Source organism: Schistocerca piceifrons, chromosome 2 (genome assembly GCF_021461385.2).
Source record: "Schistocerca piceifrons isolate TAMUIC-IGC-003096 chromosome 2, iqSchPice1.1, whole genome shotgun sequence".
NCBI lineage: Eukaryota > Metazoa > Arthropoda > Insecta > Orthoptera > Acrididae > Schistocerca > Schistocerca piceifrons.
This window is the reverse complement of record NC_060139.1, coordinates 1,066,021,438-1,066,035,650: the sequence shown is the minus strand read 5'-3', so window position 1 is coordinate 1,066,035,650 and position 14,213 is coordinate 1,066,021,438. Positions and strand designations below refer to the sequence as shown.

The window sequence follows — 14,213 nt, the reverse complement described above, 5'->3', positions numbered from 1 at the left end:
CTGTGGCCAAGAAACAAGTGGACCACCCTGTTGCTGAACACACTGCCAAAGATTATATCCTTCATTTCAATGTCTGCTTCACAGCTTGTGTCATATGGGTCCTTCCCACTAACACCAGGTTTTTTTGAATTGTGCAGGTGCAAACTTTTCCTGCAATACATCCTATGTTCCCGTAACCCTCCTGGCCTCAACCTTCGTTAGTTGCTGTCCTTGCCCATCCAGACCCTTCCCTGCTCTAATTCCAGCATTACACAGGCGTCATTCCATCACCACACCCAGGCTTTTTATTTGTTTCTCTCTATTTCTCTTCTTTTCCGCTACTTCCTCTCCTCCTCTCCCCTGCTCTCCGCCTAACCTTCCCCCTCCCCACCAAGCCTCCTCCTACTCCCACCCAGTCGCCACTCCTATCATGCACTGGTGCTGCTGCTCGCAGTGTGGTTTTGGTTGCCTGAGACTGCAGTTATGTGTGCGAGTAGTGTTTGCGCGTGTGTGTGTGTGTGTGTGTGTGTGTGTGTGTGTGTGTGAAAGTTTTAAGTGCCAAAGTCTTTTTGTTGTCACTCAGCATCTCTGCTATATGGTGAGTAGCAACTGTCCTCATAATATTGTTCACAGATACTTTGTGCTCCATTCAGTGGCTGTTCCCTTTATAGTTTTCATACAATGAATTCCATGCCATTTTTTGAACAGGGACTTTTTTTTAAGAAAAGAAATGGGGAGGTTAGCTGAGTTGTTTGCCATTTTTCCAGCATTGTGCACTTTGGTTGTGCTCAGGAGCTCTATGCTAAGACTGAGGCAGTCATGGCCAGAGTTAAGAGTCCCTCACAGTACCATCATGAATAAAATGCAACATTCATCTTTTCCATTTACAATGGGAACAAGCAGAAGAGGATATATTACTTCAAAAATTATGCTTTTTTGAACTGCACAGATGGGACTTACCCTTACAACACATTCTCCATTCCTGAAATTATCTTGGTCTTGATCTACAGTAACCTACTGTCTCCACTCACTCCACCCAACAGTTTGCTGCCCATCTGCCCTATCACCTTCTCCATATTCTTCTCCCCTCACCTCCTTTGTGTGCCAGTGCATCTACCCATCTTAATTATCCTTTCCTGCTCCTCTCCTTTTTTTGCTCCCCCTTCTGCTTCCCTGTCTCTCAGCCTCCTGATGCTGTGCCTATTGACAGTCTAGTTCCTGCATGCTCTGCCAGAAAGTGCTTTTCTTTCCTCTCACCTATACCCTGCTATCCCTTCTACCTCCCCTTCTCCTTCACCACCCTTTCCTGGTTGCTGCTTCTGTTCTACAAGGCAGTTGCATTCCAGTCGAAGGTGCTGGAGTTGGTCATGTATGCACAAGATGTGCTTGCTAGTTTGAATGAATGTGTATGTACCCTTTTCTTATGAAAGCTTTGGCCAAAATCTAATGTGTAGCTGCCTGTCTTCAACTCAATGTGTCATCTTTACAGTGAGTAGGAATCTATTTTTCCCTTATATTATTGATATTCCAACATGGAATACTTTTTTTGTTGTTTCAGGTCAAAGACTTTCGCGCACTATATGCTAAGGTCATTGTCGACAAGCATGAAGATGTCATGGCGAAATTTGGTGCTATTCTTGCCCAAGGAATAATCGATGCTGGTAAGTATTTTCATATTATACAGTGTTAAAATTTAATGTATTTGTTGGTGACAAAATATTTTGTCATTATATAACAGTATTATTTTGCGTGTTTGATAACTCAAAAGGTTTGTAGCATTTTCCTGTTAATGTTTTTTCTGAGGCAGTTATGTAGATCTTGGCTAACTCACTTCCATTTTCTACAATCATTTGCATCAGAGGGATGCTTCGATGGGTAGCACATTAAGAGCAAAATGCAGACTTTTCAACTATTTCTGTGTCTGGAGAGAGTGTGGACAGATATAACCTTCTTGGCTTGATTTGATTATGGGGTGTTTGTTAACTTCGAAATGAGGTTTCAGAGGTTGTTAGTGAGCCACTAGAGGTGAGCTGAGCTGTCTTTAGATACATGAAAGGCTCCTAGAACTATTTTGCACCACCATTTGGCAGGAATTCCTTGTATTAAATACACAATGCTTGCTAAAAATTGTCGCTGCATTTTTGGTGGCTGGTAAAACTTGTCTGCCAGGTGTAAAACACAAGATTAATGTATTTTATTTCATACCAAATAGAGCTTACCATTACCATTTTGTAATGCTGTGACATCTGACATAGGCCTCTGAGGCCGTTTTATGTTATTTACCCAGTAGTCTTTACTAACTATTCGTTGCTCCTGGCTCATTGTGCACATGTATGTTAATGGTTTTTTATTGTTGAGTGAGGGAATTGTCGGTGGACTTAGGTACTCGGCTTTCACAGGTGGGCGCAATGTGACGGTGTCTCTGCAGTCACGCACGGGCCACACAAACATGCTGGCTGTGGTGGGTGTGCTGGTGTTCACACAATACTGGTACTGGTTTCCACTGGCACACTGCCTTGCACTCGCCTTCTCGCCCACCTGCCTCATTGCACTCAACGCTCAGCTCAAGGTGAGATCACCAGCGCCAATTCTGCAAACACCGTAGCTGCTGCTACCTGTTCTACTATCTGGCTGTGACTCTGTCTCTCTCTCCCCAGATGCCCAAGATGGAATTCCGCTCGAATGCTCGGCCATCACTGTTCGCATATCCGCCCCCACTGGAAGAGAAGAAGCGTGAAGAGCGTGAGAAGGTGACAACAGCCGTACTGAGCATCGCAGCCAGGGCGCGTCGCCGGCACCGTGAGACTGCTGCTACTGCTGCTGCCACTACGCCCGCCGCTGAAAAGATGGAAGTGGTCAGTAGCGCCGCCCCTGCTGCTCGCATCCCGACGTCCTTCTCCCTCAAGGTGGTGCACATTTCTAGACCATCAATATCTGCTACACCTAGTCACATAATGGCAACATTCTCTTGATTTTCTCACCGCATTAGTGTAAATGGTTGCTCAAGCATTTGACATACATCAGTTGTCATCAATGTTGAGTCTAAAGTACTGGAATGGCGCTGGTCGGGCAGTCTTCTCCGGATTGTGACGTAATAGGGAGTTATCGAAAGTTCGCTTTGCTGTTTGTTTCTGAAGTGGTAAGAAAATGAATGTTATTTCATGTGTAGTGAATGTTGGCAAGTGGAGAGCTTGGCATCCTTTCTTCTATACTGCCTGCAGCAACAAGTTCCAGGAAAGATATGTACAAACGCTTAGCTACCACAGTGGCTACAATCTCTATTTTTGATTTTCCATACTCCTCTCGCTTGACTGTAGACAGTGCCATTTTTGGGCTGCCTTAAAAACGTTTGTCTCTCTTGGGTGTGGAGAACTTCGTCACCACAATCCTTTAGCCATGTTGAATGTCATCAATCTTAACACTTTTCCATCTGCACTTCTTGTAGAAATTTATTCGCTTGGCGCCGGCAACACTAATTCGGATTACTTGGCTTGGTGCCGGCCGCTCGTCACCTTTCTGTTGATGACAAGCTTCAAACACATTGACTTTTGCGTGCTTTAATTTTTCTGGAAATCCTGTATTTTGCCGTATCGTTCCACAAACTCGAATTTTCTTTTCAAGTAACTTCTCTGCAAGTTCTACACCATTGTAATAATTATCTCTGTAGAGGTGATGCCACTTTCCATAAGAAGGTGTCAGTAGTTCCATCATTGTTTTTCTAAAAGTTGTTCAGCACCGGAATATATCTTGAATGAGGAAATGTATCCCGTACTTGAATCACACAGCATCCGATGAGTATACCCTATTTCGTAATTTTCGATGGATTGTAAACTTTTTTAAATTGTCCACGCCATCATTCCTTCATCAAATGAGATGTTTTGACTTAGATGAAACATTTCTTTAAAATTTTTGGAAAAATAATCAGTTATGAATTGCACTTTGAAATACCGTCAGCATTATCTGGTTTATTGTTGTTGTCAGAAAAATGTAAAAATGATAATATTTGTCTGAATCTGTTGCGGGACATCATTTTGCGAAATATCGGTGTGTCTATGAACGGATTTGTTGACCAGTAATCATTTTACGATTCCCATAAGAATAGCAAGCTGAAACCATTTTCTAAGTTCGGGTCCCATAACGTCGACAAATTTGGCATTTTGTTATCGGTGTCGCCAGTCGTTGACTGCTATTTCGTGCACGACACCACTCTGGTGTTGCCGGACGGCAAACTGTTAAGTATAATGGACTGTGTGTAACTCTGGTTTAGTGCTCTGTGGCTTCTACATATTTGTTGGAGCAGCTGAATTTTGTACAGGTGCCTTTTGTGCTGCAATAAAATTCGCAGTATGGAGGTACGGCTAACCCCACATTCTTGTGACAGGTGACGAGTACTCCATTACGGACTCTTGCTACATGATGCCAACACGCTCACTGTTGTTGCTTTATCGGTGGCCGATTTTGGTCTTCCAGCCTTAGGTTTATCTGCGACAGAACCTGTTGCTCAGAATTTGGCCAAAAGCTTGGCAACTGCGCTGTGAGTGATGGGCTGTCTGGTTGGGTGATGACTGTTGAAATCCTCAGCAATGACCCGTGTGCTTCTTTCTCCTGATATCAAGATGATTTCAGTGCGTTCTTCATGTGTTACGGACATTTTGTAACCTATAAATAAAGAAACAATGATTAAAACGATAGCATGAGTAAATGATATCTAACAGTTAAACACATGTAACATATCGGGCATGGGATAGTCACTTTCCACCATTTCAGACTCCATTTTAGGACTTCCCAGTACGTAATACTCACGCTGCCGAACGTCCCACTGCTGCCGCAATGAATAAAGCTATGTTTAAAATAACAACGGCATTGTTTTTCTGGTGAAATTCTCTATCTGATCAAGTCTCTTGACAACATTCACATTTGAAATTTTGGAGTTGGATCAAAGATGGTGGCTTTCAAGATGGCCGCCATGTTGGTGGCATAGCCTATAAAGTTTCCCCCTTCCCTTTCCTTGTGTGTAGGGACTCGGTTTTCTTGTTTGTTACTCCATTTGGATTTTATCAGGGTGTTTCCGAACTTTTGGACCACCCTGTAAATAACTAATTCCAGGGATTAAAAAATAAAAAAATAAATAAAAAAAATTATTGGTGGGTGTGTAATAAGAGCAGAGAGAAAGATTCCACCTTGCTCTGTATCAGAGTGAAAACGGCATTACCCTTGCCAGCAACAAGCACTGTAAGTGACTCAAACAAGTTTCTTTCCAAACAAGGAAAAAAGCACATATTGTCCACATTTACACTGTTTTGCAGTACAGATACCATGATAAATGAGGATATGCAGTCACATGAAATGTGATTACTCTTTGATGATGGAATGCTGTATTCAATGGGTCCCTGATACCAAACTACTCAGAAAATATTTGAATCATGATAATTAAAACCAACAGCTGTATTGTAATCCAATGTCATGTATTAAAAATATGCTACCAATTTCGGTGCCAAAAAGGGTCGTCTCGGACCCCTAGCATAATCTGCCATCAGGCTATGAATCATATTGACAAAGACCAACAAAGTCTTCAAATGGAAACAGTGTAACTTATTAAGCATGTATGCCAGTATGTGCAACCAATAAAGACCTTGTCGGTTGTACATGTTGGCATACATGCGTAATAAGTCACACTGCCAGTGTCGTCTGACCATTGAACTTGTTACTGCTATGAAGATACAGAATAAAGTTTATTTTGGTCCTGCTGCTCACAACTTTGTTGGTTGCACATGCTGACATACATGCTTAGTAAGTTCCATTTGAAGACTCTGTTGGTCTTTGTCATTGCGGTTCATATGTTAATTGCAGTTTACACTTGGGGCCTGAAGATGACCATTTGGCATTGAAACTGGTAGCATGTTTTGAATAAATGACAATGGATTACAATACAGGCTGTTGATTTTAATTGTCATTATTTAAGTACTTCATGTCTGGCTGCTGTCCTCCTGTCCTCATGTATTACTAGACACTCAGAAAATATTGCTGAAACACCTCTGAAAACTTTGTCAGAGTGTGGATTCATCGTGCATGCCAGAGCACTTACTTGTTCTGAATACTTGATACAACACTGTTCGCTCTTTTGTTATATGTGAAATATAAAAACATTTTCGTCATATTAGTGTGTAGATTTCAACTAGTGAAAATTTGTCGCTATCGCAGATAAGATTGTAATTCCGCTCTACAACGTTAGGAGTAGATAAAGAAATATTTCCAGTGTTCAGTTTGAAGAAATTAACAATCCTTCATGATACTCTGCCCATTTGTGTATACTGGTCACATATTTACTTTTCTTCTTCTGCATTTTGTGTTCCTGTAGTTTTTTATTTATTTATTTATTTATTTTTAATTATTGCGTCAGCCAGAGGGGTGAGGAAATTGAGCATATTTTTTGTTGTATAATTTCCTTGGGCAAAGGTATTTTGTTTGCACTATGTAACACAGACCTTTATGCCAAATTTTATCTAGTTCTAGGGTGATTGATGTTGAAGGGATTGTAGTGTCAGACACACACACACACACACACACACACACACACACACAAATGAAGGAAATTAATGTTTTTATTTTCTATGCATTAAGCTACAAACTCTTTTTATTGTTTAATCTATTAGAGATTTGCTGAATGTTGGCACTTCTTTGATATCTTCTTTAACAAGCAGCAAGGTGTTGCCTATGTATCATCAGTAATTAGTAATTTCCTTCAGTTACAGTGTTTTGCTGAAAGATGTTTTTGGCAGAATAGTGTCTGCCAGACGGTTTACAATTTTGCAATGATACTGTCTCACTGAACTTGCATTCTTAACATTATCTATACTAGTTTAATGAACACAGCTAGAGAATGTGCTAAGCTGTACCCAGCATATTGGAGACACCCAACGAGTTTTTGAGTTCTAACTGCAGCAGACACAGGAACACACATAAGCAATATATTTGGTTTACTGTCTCCTTAATGTTGGGGAGAAACTGATAGGTATGATTTCCTGAAGACTGTATCCATATTGTTAGCCAGTCTTCTAAAACAAACATTTTGTCATATGTTTTGGAATGTACGTGTGTGTGTGTGTGTGTGTGTGTGTGTGTGTGTGTGTGTGTGTGTGAATGACGGAGAGTGAGTTGACAGACCAGTTGTCTCTCAAGAACTGGCAATCCTAAAATATTTCCTCTAAGAATGGCGCATGTACACCAATTTTCGACATCATACACAGAATTTTTAAATGTGACAAAGGTCACTTTCACTGGGGTCTGTGACTGCCTTTACCCATTAAAAACGATGATTGAACTGAGGCAGCAGTTGTGTCAGACCAGTCCACATAACTAATTGCCTTGGATGAGTGCTGGCTGTATTGCTGTGACCTGAGCAGTGGAAATGTGTGGATTCACCACTGCCAAAAGATGCAAAGATCAGAGGTAAGGTGAATGTTTTTTAGGGCTGCCACAGTGTGGTTCCAATGGATTTTGTCTGTAAGGAGCATACTGCCAAAATCTCACATGCTGCTTTCTTGGGCTGTCAAATTTTACCTCATCCCCTTTATTGTCATGTCACAGTACTTAGTGATGTATTCTGGATTACTCAGATGAAGACACCATTGTTGGAATGCATTTTCAAAATGATTGAAGGTGATTTTTGAGGTAGAGTGTTTCATAAGCAGTTAAATGCAGACTTCTACAACCAAGGTCTCCATCAAGTCATTCATGAGTGGAAAAAAGGTCACATTGAACGGTGAATGTGTAGAGGGGGACCGACACAGTCAGCATGTATCATGATCACAGTTTGATTTTTCTGAAGTGATAACTGGTGACTATCCCTCAAATATGCTGTTTAATTATAGTGTGTGTGGAATTAGAGAAATGTTGGTGGGTCGTGAGTCGTGCCTGAACAGCTGTCGATAGAGCACTTGCCACTGTCGATAAAGCATTTGCCCACAAAATGGAGAGGTCTCAGGTTAGACACTCTGTCCGGCACAGTTTTAATCTTTTAGGAAATTTCAGTATCCTCAGAGCCACATTTTTAATTTAACCTCAAAAATATTTGAATGAAATGGATACATATAAAGATGTCGGTCTGGTAACAAGTAAATGGAAGTTATGGAACTTAAAATGAAGTTGAAAATTAAATCAGCACACAAAATCGACTGTGATACAATGATGGTTTTTGCTACAGAAATTATTAGAACATATAAAACCAAGACTGTGAGGATGATTCATCAGTTATCGGGAACCTTTGTACGTGTCCCTGTGTGTTCTGAACATGTTTACCCGCGCCACCAGTCCTTCTACATGCAGACACGTTCAGAGTACCAGGTAGAAGACTGGTGGCGCTGGTAAACATGTTCAGAGCACACAGGGACAGGTGCAAAGGCGTAAGGCGTGTGCGTTAACACGTCCAGAGCAGTTAAAGTGTTAAAATCACTTGAAATGTATTGAAGATTGGAGTGATGATAATTTGATTGTAATCTTACCTTACTATTGTACTGCATAAGGAGTTAGTCTGAGTTCAAACAGTAGACTTACATATGGTGTAAGTAGTTTTATTGAATGAGAACACTGCAGTGCACAGCAGTTTTCTACCGAACTGTACTTAATTTCTAATTAATAACGGTTTAAGACCAGAATAAAAAGGTTAGCTCACAGGACTTACATTCGGGAGGATGGCAGTTTAAATCCCCATCTGGCCATCTGGATTTATATTTTCTGTGGTTTTCCCAAATTGTTCTAGGTAAAAGCTGGGGTGGCTTGTTTTGAAAAGGGCACAGCTGATTTCGTTACCCACCCTTTCATAAAAATCGGAATTTTTGATCTGTCTCCAATGACCTCAGTGTTGACGAGATGGTAAACTGTGCATCCTTTCTTTCTTGGTTTCAGATTGTGAACATAGAGCACTTTTATGTAATGTAAAGAAAATATCAACAATAATTAGAATGTGACATAATGCTGGTGAGGTGTACAATGTGTAGGAGTACACATACTATAATTTGTAATATTTGTTGCTATGCATTGTAGGTATATATTAAATCTCTCTCTCTCTCTCTCTCTCTCTCTCTCTCTCTCTCTAAAACACTTGGAATAATAAATTGCACAGTTTTTAAACTGTCACATAACAAGTAACGTTTTATGCATAGGAGGAGGACAAGGATGAAACAAAGGATAAGAAGGAGGACACAAAGGATAAAAAGGATGAGAAGAAGGATGATAAAAAAGATGAAAAGAAGAAAGGTGGCAAGGATGAAGAAAAAAAAGAAGCTGAGCCATCATTTGAAATGTTAAGCAATCCAGCTCGTGTTATGAAACCACAGCTGAAAGTTCTGCAATTGCCAGAAGGGTGTTCATACACTCCACTGAAGGACCTGACCATCGGAGGCATCATCATGGTGCGCCAGCTGCGGCCCGGTGCTGAGGAAGAGCTCGTGGAACCTGTAGCAGGTGAGTCTCACAGCAGTAAAGGGGGGGGGGGGGGGGGAATATGTGTTTTAGGGGTGATTTAGCAAATGTCAGAGATCTGAAAGAAATTGTAGTAAACCAGTTGCAACCATGGACGTCAGAAATAATAAACTGGTGAGAGTTGTGTGGAGTGAATGAGCAAAGTTTATGTGTGTGAATGCAGGACCATGTAGAGAGACCATATAGTGAAAATAAAGGGCTATTGAGAACTGGAAGATAAAATACAGCTACTGAATATAAATAATAATATAATGATGATGATGATGACTTATTATTATTATTATTATTATTATTATTATTATTATTATTAATTGTCAAACAATAGAAATAATGAAAATGACAATGTGAATAAGATGTAAAAATGAGGGTAAGGAGAGTATAAGGTGCAGCCAGTAAGTCTAATGGCGGCATTAACTTAGAAGAGTTGCCCAACTCACAAATGAATTGGTAACTGCAGAAAGGTCATGAGTTAACTTTTTTACAAAGCAAGTTATGTACACTCCATGTGGAAAGATCACAAGTATTGACTTGTGCCCTTTTTGCAGTGGATATATGGAAGTGTGTTTAACTGAATGAACCAAAAAAAAAAAAAAAATTGTGGTCTTTGCTGCTTTCATGTGTATTTTTTTCTTGTTAAGTTTGACAAACTGTAACAATCTGGTTTGTATTTCACTATAGAGGGTCCTAATATTTCTACAGTAAATGCAGTGAAAAGAAAAATAATGTGTGCGGGTTGAAATTTGACTGTATGCAAAATTTACCATTACCAAGTATTTCTGTTCAGGATATCTTTTATTTGAAAAAGCTGTAGCTCAATGTTTTTGACATACATGGTAATACGAAAAGTAAGCAGTCATAGTTTAACAGGTACGATGAAGGCTAAGCCAAGAAAGGTGGAAATGAAGTTTACCCATTTCTAAACCATTATATTGAGAGTTATACCCCAAAAGATATGAATGAGCTGCACAGTTGTCCAGTGGATGTGTTGGTTAGAATAGGAATAACAACATGTTTTACTTTTGTTTAACACTTGTATCAACTGGGAGATTTAAGAACCAGTGGAAACTGTTACCAATAAATTGGTGACCTGTCTATTTTAAATAGTCTCGCCCCCTCTGAATCAAGCAAAAGTATGATGCATATTATCCTGGGCGAGTGAAACAGAGCAGTTCATTGATGGCGCTGTCACAGAGATATTTCAGCTTCTTTACAGCTAAGAACAACAACAACAACAACAACAACAACAACAACATGTTCTGTTGTGTTTTGCTTCAGCATTGTTACAAGAAGCAATGCTACATCTCAAAACATGAATAACATAGTAATAGTCTCCCTGCAGTTCATCATCATTTACTGATTTTGTAACAAAATCAACATGTTCTCCAAGTATAGCTTCCATTTATTGTAATGAATAGTTGTCGATTGCAAAAAAGTCAGGAGTTAGAAAATTTAAAAATTTCTTTTATGATAAACTTTAAATTACAAAACAAAAAGAAACAATGCTACCTAATCCTTGAAGACTCCACAACCATTGACACAGAAACAATAACAAATACACAGATGATTTATGCTGTAGGGAGTTTTTGCCTCCTCCTGTAAAGTTTTATATTTGTGACTCATGACCTTTTTGAGATGACCAGTCAAAATGCTTTCATTTGCAACATTATTAGCTGCATCATTGGCATTCTATTTTAACTGTGACAACAGTCCTCATGAAGGAATTTTCTGTGGGCTAATTTGCAACAGTTGGGAGTAGGTAATGGGTTTCACAAATCTTTTGACAGAGAATACCTGGGAGGAATAAGTTTGTAGGCACTCTCGAAGAAATGTGGATGGTTATCAAAATGGCCTCAGTATTTCTGAAAGATGTATCAGTTTCAGAAATTTCTTAGTATACAGATACTCAGTTTTTTATTGTCCTCAGTTGAGACATACACACACCATTAAACACTACCATGCAGCACTGTACCCTTGTACATGAGAATCTGCATATTGGGTGACTTAGATCAGCTGCTCTGCCACAGCATCCTGTGACCCTGTCATATGAGAAACACACAGGAAATGTGCAACTTCTGAATGACATTGTTCACTATTTATTTAGCACTCCGTCTCTCTATTTATTTATTTATTTATTTGGTAAATTGTTGCAGTGTTTGTTCTCTTACAGTTTGGCAGTTACATTTACTTTGAAATAGCCTGCCTGCTGCCATTGTCCTAAGCAACACTGTGAGCAGAAACCTGCATGCATCATCTCTCTGTGCATTTTGATAATTGAAGACTTCCTCATAAATAGGACACCACTGCAGCATTTGCTGCAAACATCTTCTGTGTGTGTGTGTGTGTGTGTGTGTGTGTGTGTGGGGGGGGGGGGGGGGGTTTCACTATTATCTCTGATGTCCTCCGTATTGGCAGCTCCCTTAGCCCTTCTCATTTTTGTCTTGCATTTTTCAGCTTTCATGCTTCATTTCCTCTGTCTTTTCCTCTTGCCCATGCCCTATTTTCTAGATTTCTTCAATTTTATTAAAAACTCCATTTAATTTTTAGTGTTCATGCCTCAGTCAACAAAACCCTTATAGTGTCGTTTTGTTGTCCATTTGTCTGTCTGTTAAAAAGCTTAGACATATGAGATTGAAACAAGTCACATACTAAGGCCTATGGTCCCTTGGCAGTGTTAAAAACTGAAGCTTCTAAACCAATGCAATCGAAAGACACAGCCCTTTATGTCACACAGAGTTTCATTTTTGTCACATACTTTGATACTCAAAAATTCGCTCACCAAAACCTGTAGGGTGCTTCCCATTGACTTAGAAACATGAAATTTGGCAGGAAGCATTTACAGTATACATAAATGGGGAAAATCTGAAAATTGTCAATTTGTATTTGTCACACGCAAATATTTCTTTTGCCATTTGTTAACAGACTTCAAAGTTAAACTTAAATATTCTTGAAAGTCTGGGAATTCCTGCGAATGATACCTTATCAGTATCAGTGTTGATAACGAGGAAAAAAAATGGTAGAGATTCTTGTTTTCTGGTGTGCATGAACCGTCTATATACACAATTAAGTTTGTACGGAACCCTCAGAGCACGAGTCCTACTTGCACCTGACCAGTTTTTGTTAATAAACTATTCTGTCATCTATTCCATTTTCAAATCAACATCTGCATTACCCATTTGAAAAAAGGTTTCTTGCTCATTTGTATTAACCATGTTCTCCTCTTTATACTCCTTTAAAAATCTTCTCGTGGTACGACTGCTGTTTCTTTTGCAACAAATGTGGTTTGTGTTTCTATAGTAGCACTGCATATCAGACAGGAATTGTTGATGATGAAAGGTTATCGTGCGATACAAAAGAAATTATATCTGTCTGGAATAACTTTTTCTTTTCATAACAGTGGCATTGTGTGTGTGCAATACTAGCTGTTTGGCAATAACTTTATCTGCATAGGAGGTTGGTGAACACATCACAAAGAGGAACATGGACTCACTCTCCAGCATAACATAAAATAGCATACCATTCCAATCCCCATTTAGCTAATGCTTTTACTGAAATGTTACACAGAACTTATTGACTTGAGTGATTGATGGAAGCACATAAAGTAACCTACAAGACATTGACATTTTATCATATATACCGTTTTGTATCAATGCAACGTTTATCGTGTTCGCGATGTTATTTCAGCCTCACACTTGTACCCTGCTACTACTGTTGTTGGTAACATGAGGTTTTACCTAAGTAATATTAGGATGTATAATGTAAGATAGACCAATTTTTGTTAAATTCTATATCTAAACCATTTATTAAAATCCTTTTACAGCATTTGGTCCAAAATCAGATGAAGACAAGGAGCCAGAACCTCCCGAGCCATTTGAATACACGGAAGATTAAAAGATATTTATTATTTATCAATAAGTTGTTATTGAACAGTTTTCAAATTGTGTCATGATTGAAAAAGAACTGTTTTGATAATATAGAAATAATGCATTTTTTCTAAAATAAATGTATGTTTAAGGATCAATAAATGAAATTTCCCTCAATAGATTTGTGTTATTTCACTAATCTAACAGGCCTCACATGTTTCTTTGGCAGCACAAAATTAATTTAGATCTGTTTAGCAGAAATTAATGCTCTAAAAACATGAGACTTTTCGTCTCCTCAGTGGGCAAGTTTTGTGGCTACTATGAAAAGTGTTGCAGACAAGCACAATTCCATGCACACTTCATTGCAAATGGAGCTATGTAAATCACAATTAATGGGCATCATAACAAGTATTATAAGTAAATAGGGGTGGGCCTGCAGTACATCTAGTCTCTTATGAAATTTCCTGTCAACAATCAGTTGTAGTTACAAAAAAACAATAATAGTATCAAAAAATATAATACTAGGTTTCCCCAATCCATCATTCAGCCTTAATACGGCATGAAAAGGTGTGAGGTACTGAGCCATAAAAATCTATGATCACTTTCCCAGCATTTTGAAAAATATAATAGACATAAAATTAATGTGAAACAGAAACTCCTCCTCCTCCTCCTCCTCCTCCTCCTCCTCCTCCTCCTCCTTCACCGCCGCAGAATAATTCTGGAATGTCCAATACTAAAGAGTGTGTGTGTGTGTGTGTGTGTGTGTGTGTGTGTGTGTGTGTGTGTGTGTGTGTGTGTGTTGTTGGGAAGGACAATGTCTGCAGATAGCAATTTTCCACTATTTGTACGTGTTTCTTTGTTACTATGGTATTAAATAAGTAGCCATTTAACAGC

At 39.2% G+C, this 14,213-nt stretch overlaps 1 protein-coding gene across 2 annotated transcripts in view; it reads left to right on the top strand.

Moving 5' to 3' along the window:
* Positions 1 to 13,496, top strand: part of LOC124777890 (26S proteasome non-ATPase regulatory subunit 1) — a 361,280-nt gene extending 347,784 nt beyond the window's left edge. Inside the window, exons 14-18 of one of the 2 annotated variants that reach the window (XM_047253435.1) lie at positions 1,538 to 1,640; positions 2,379 to 2,548; positions 2,637 to 2,834; positions 9,141 to 9,441; positions 13,277 to 13,496. In XM_047253435.1, the coding sequence (XP_047109391.1) occupies positions 1,538 to 1,640; positions 2,379 to 2,548; positions 2,637 to 2,834; positions 9,141 to 9,441; positions 13,277 to 13,347 (843 nt within the window). In that variant the 3' untranslated portion in view covers positions 13,348 to 13,496. Of the gene's footprint in view, positions 1 to 1,537; positions 1,641 to 2,378; positions 2,549 to 2,636; positions 2,886 to 9,140; positions 9,442 to 13,276 lie in introns of both variants that reach the window. The other variant, XM_047253434.1, reaches the window with a different exon arrangement.
* The last annotated feature ends 717 nt before the right edge of the window (positions 13,497 to 14,213 follow it).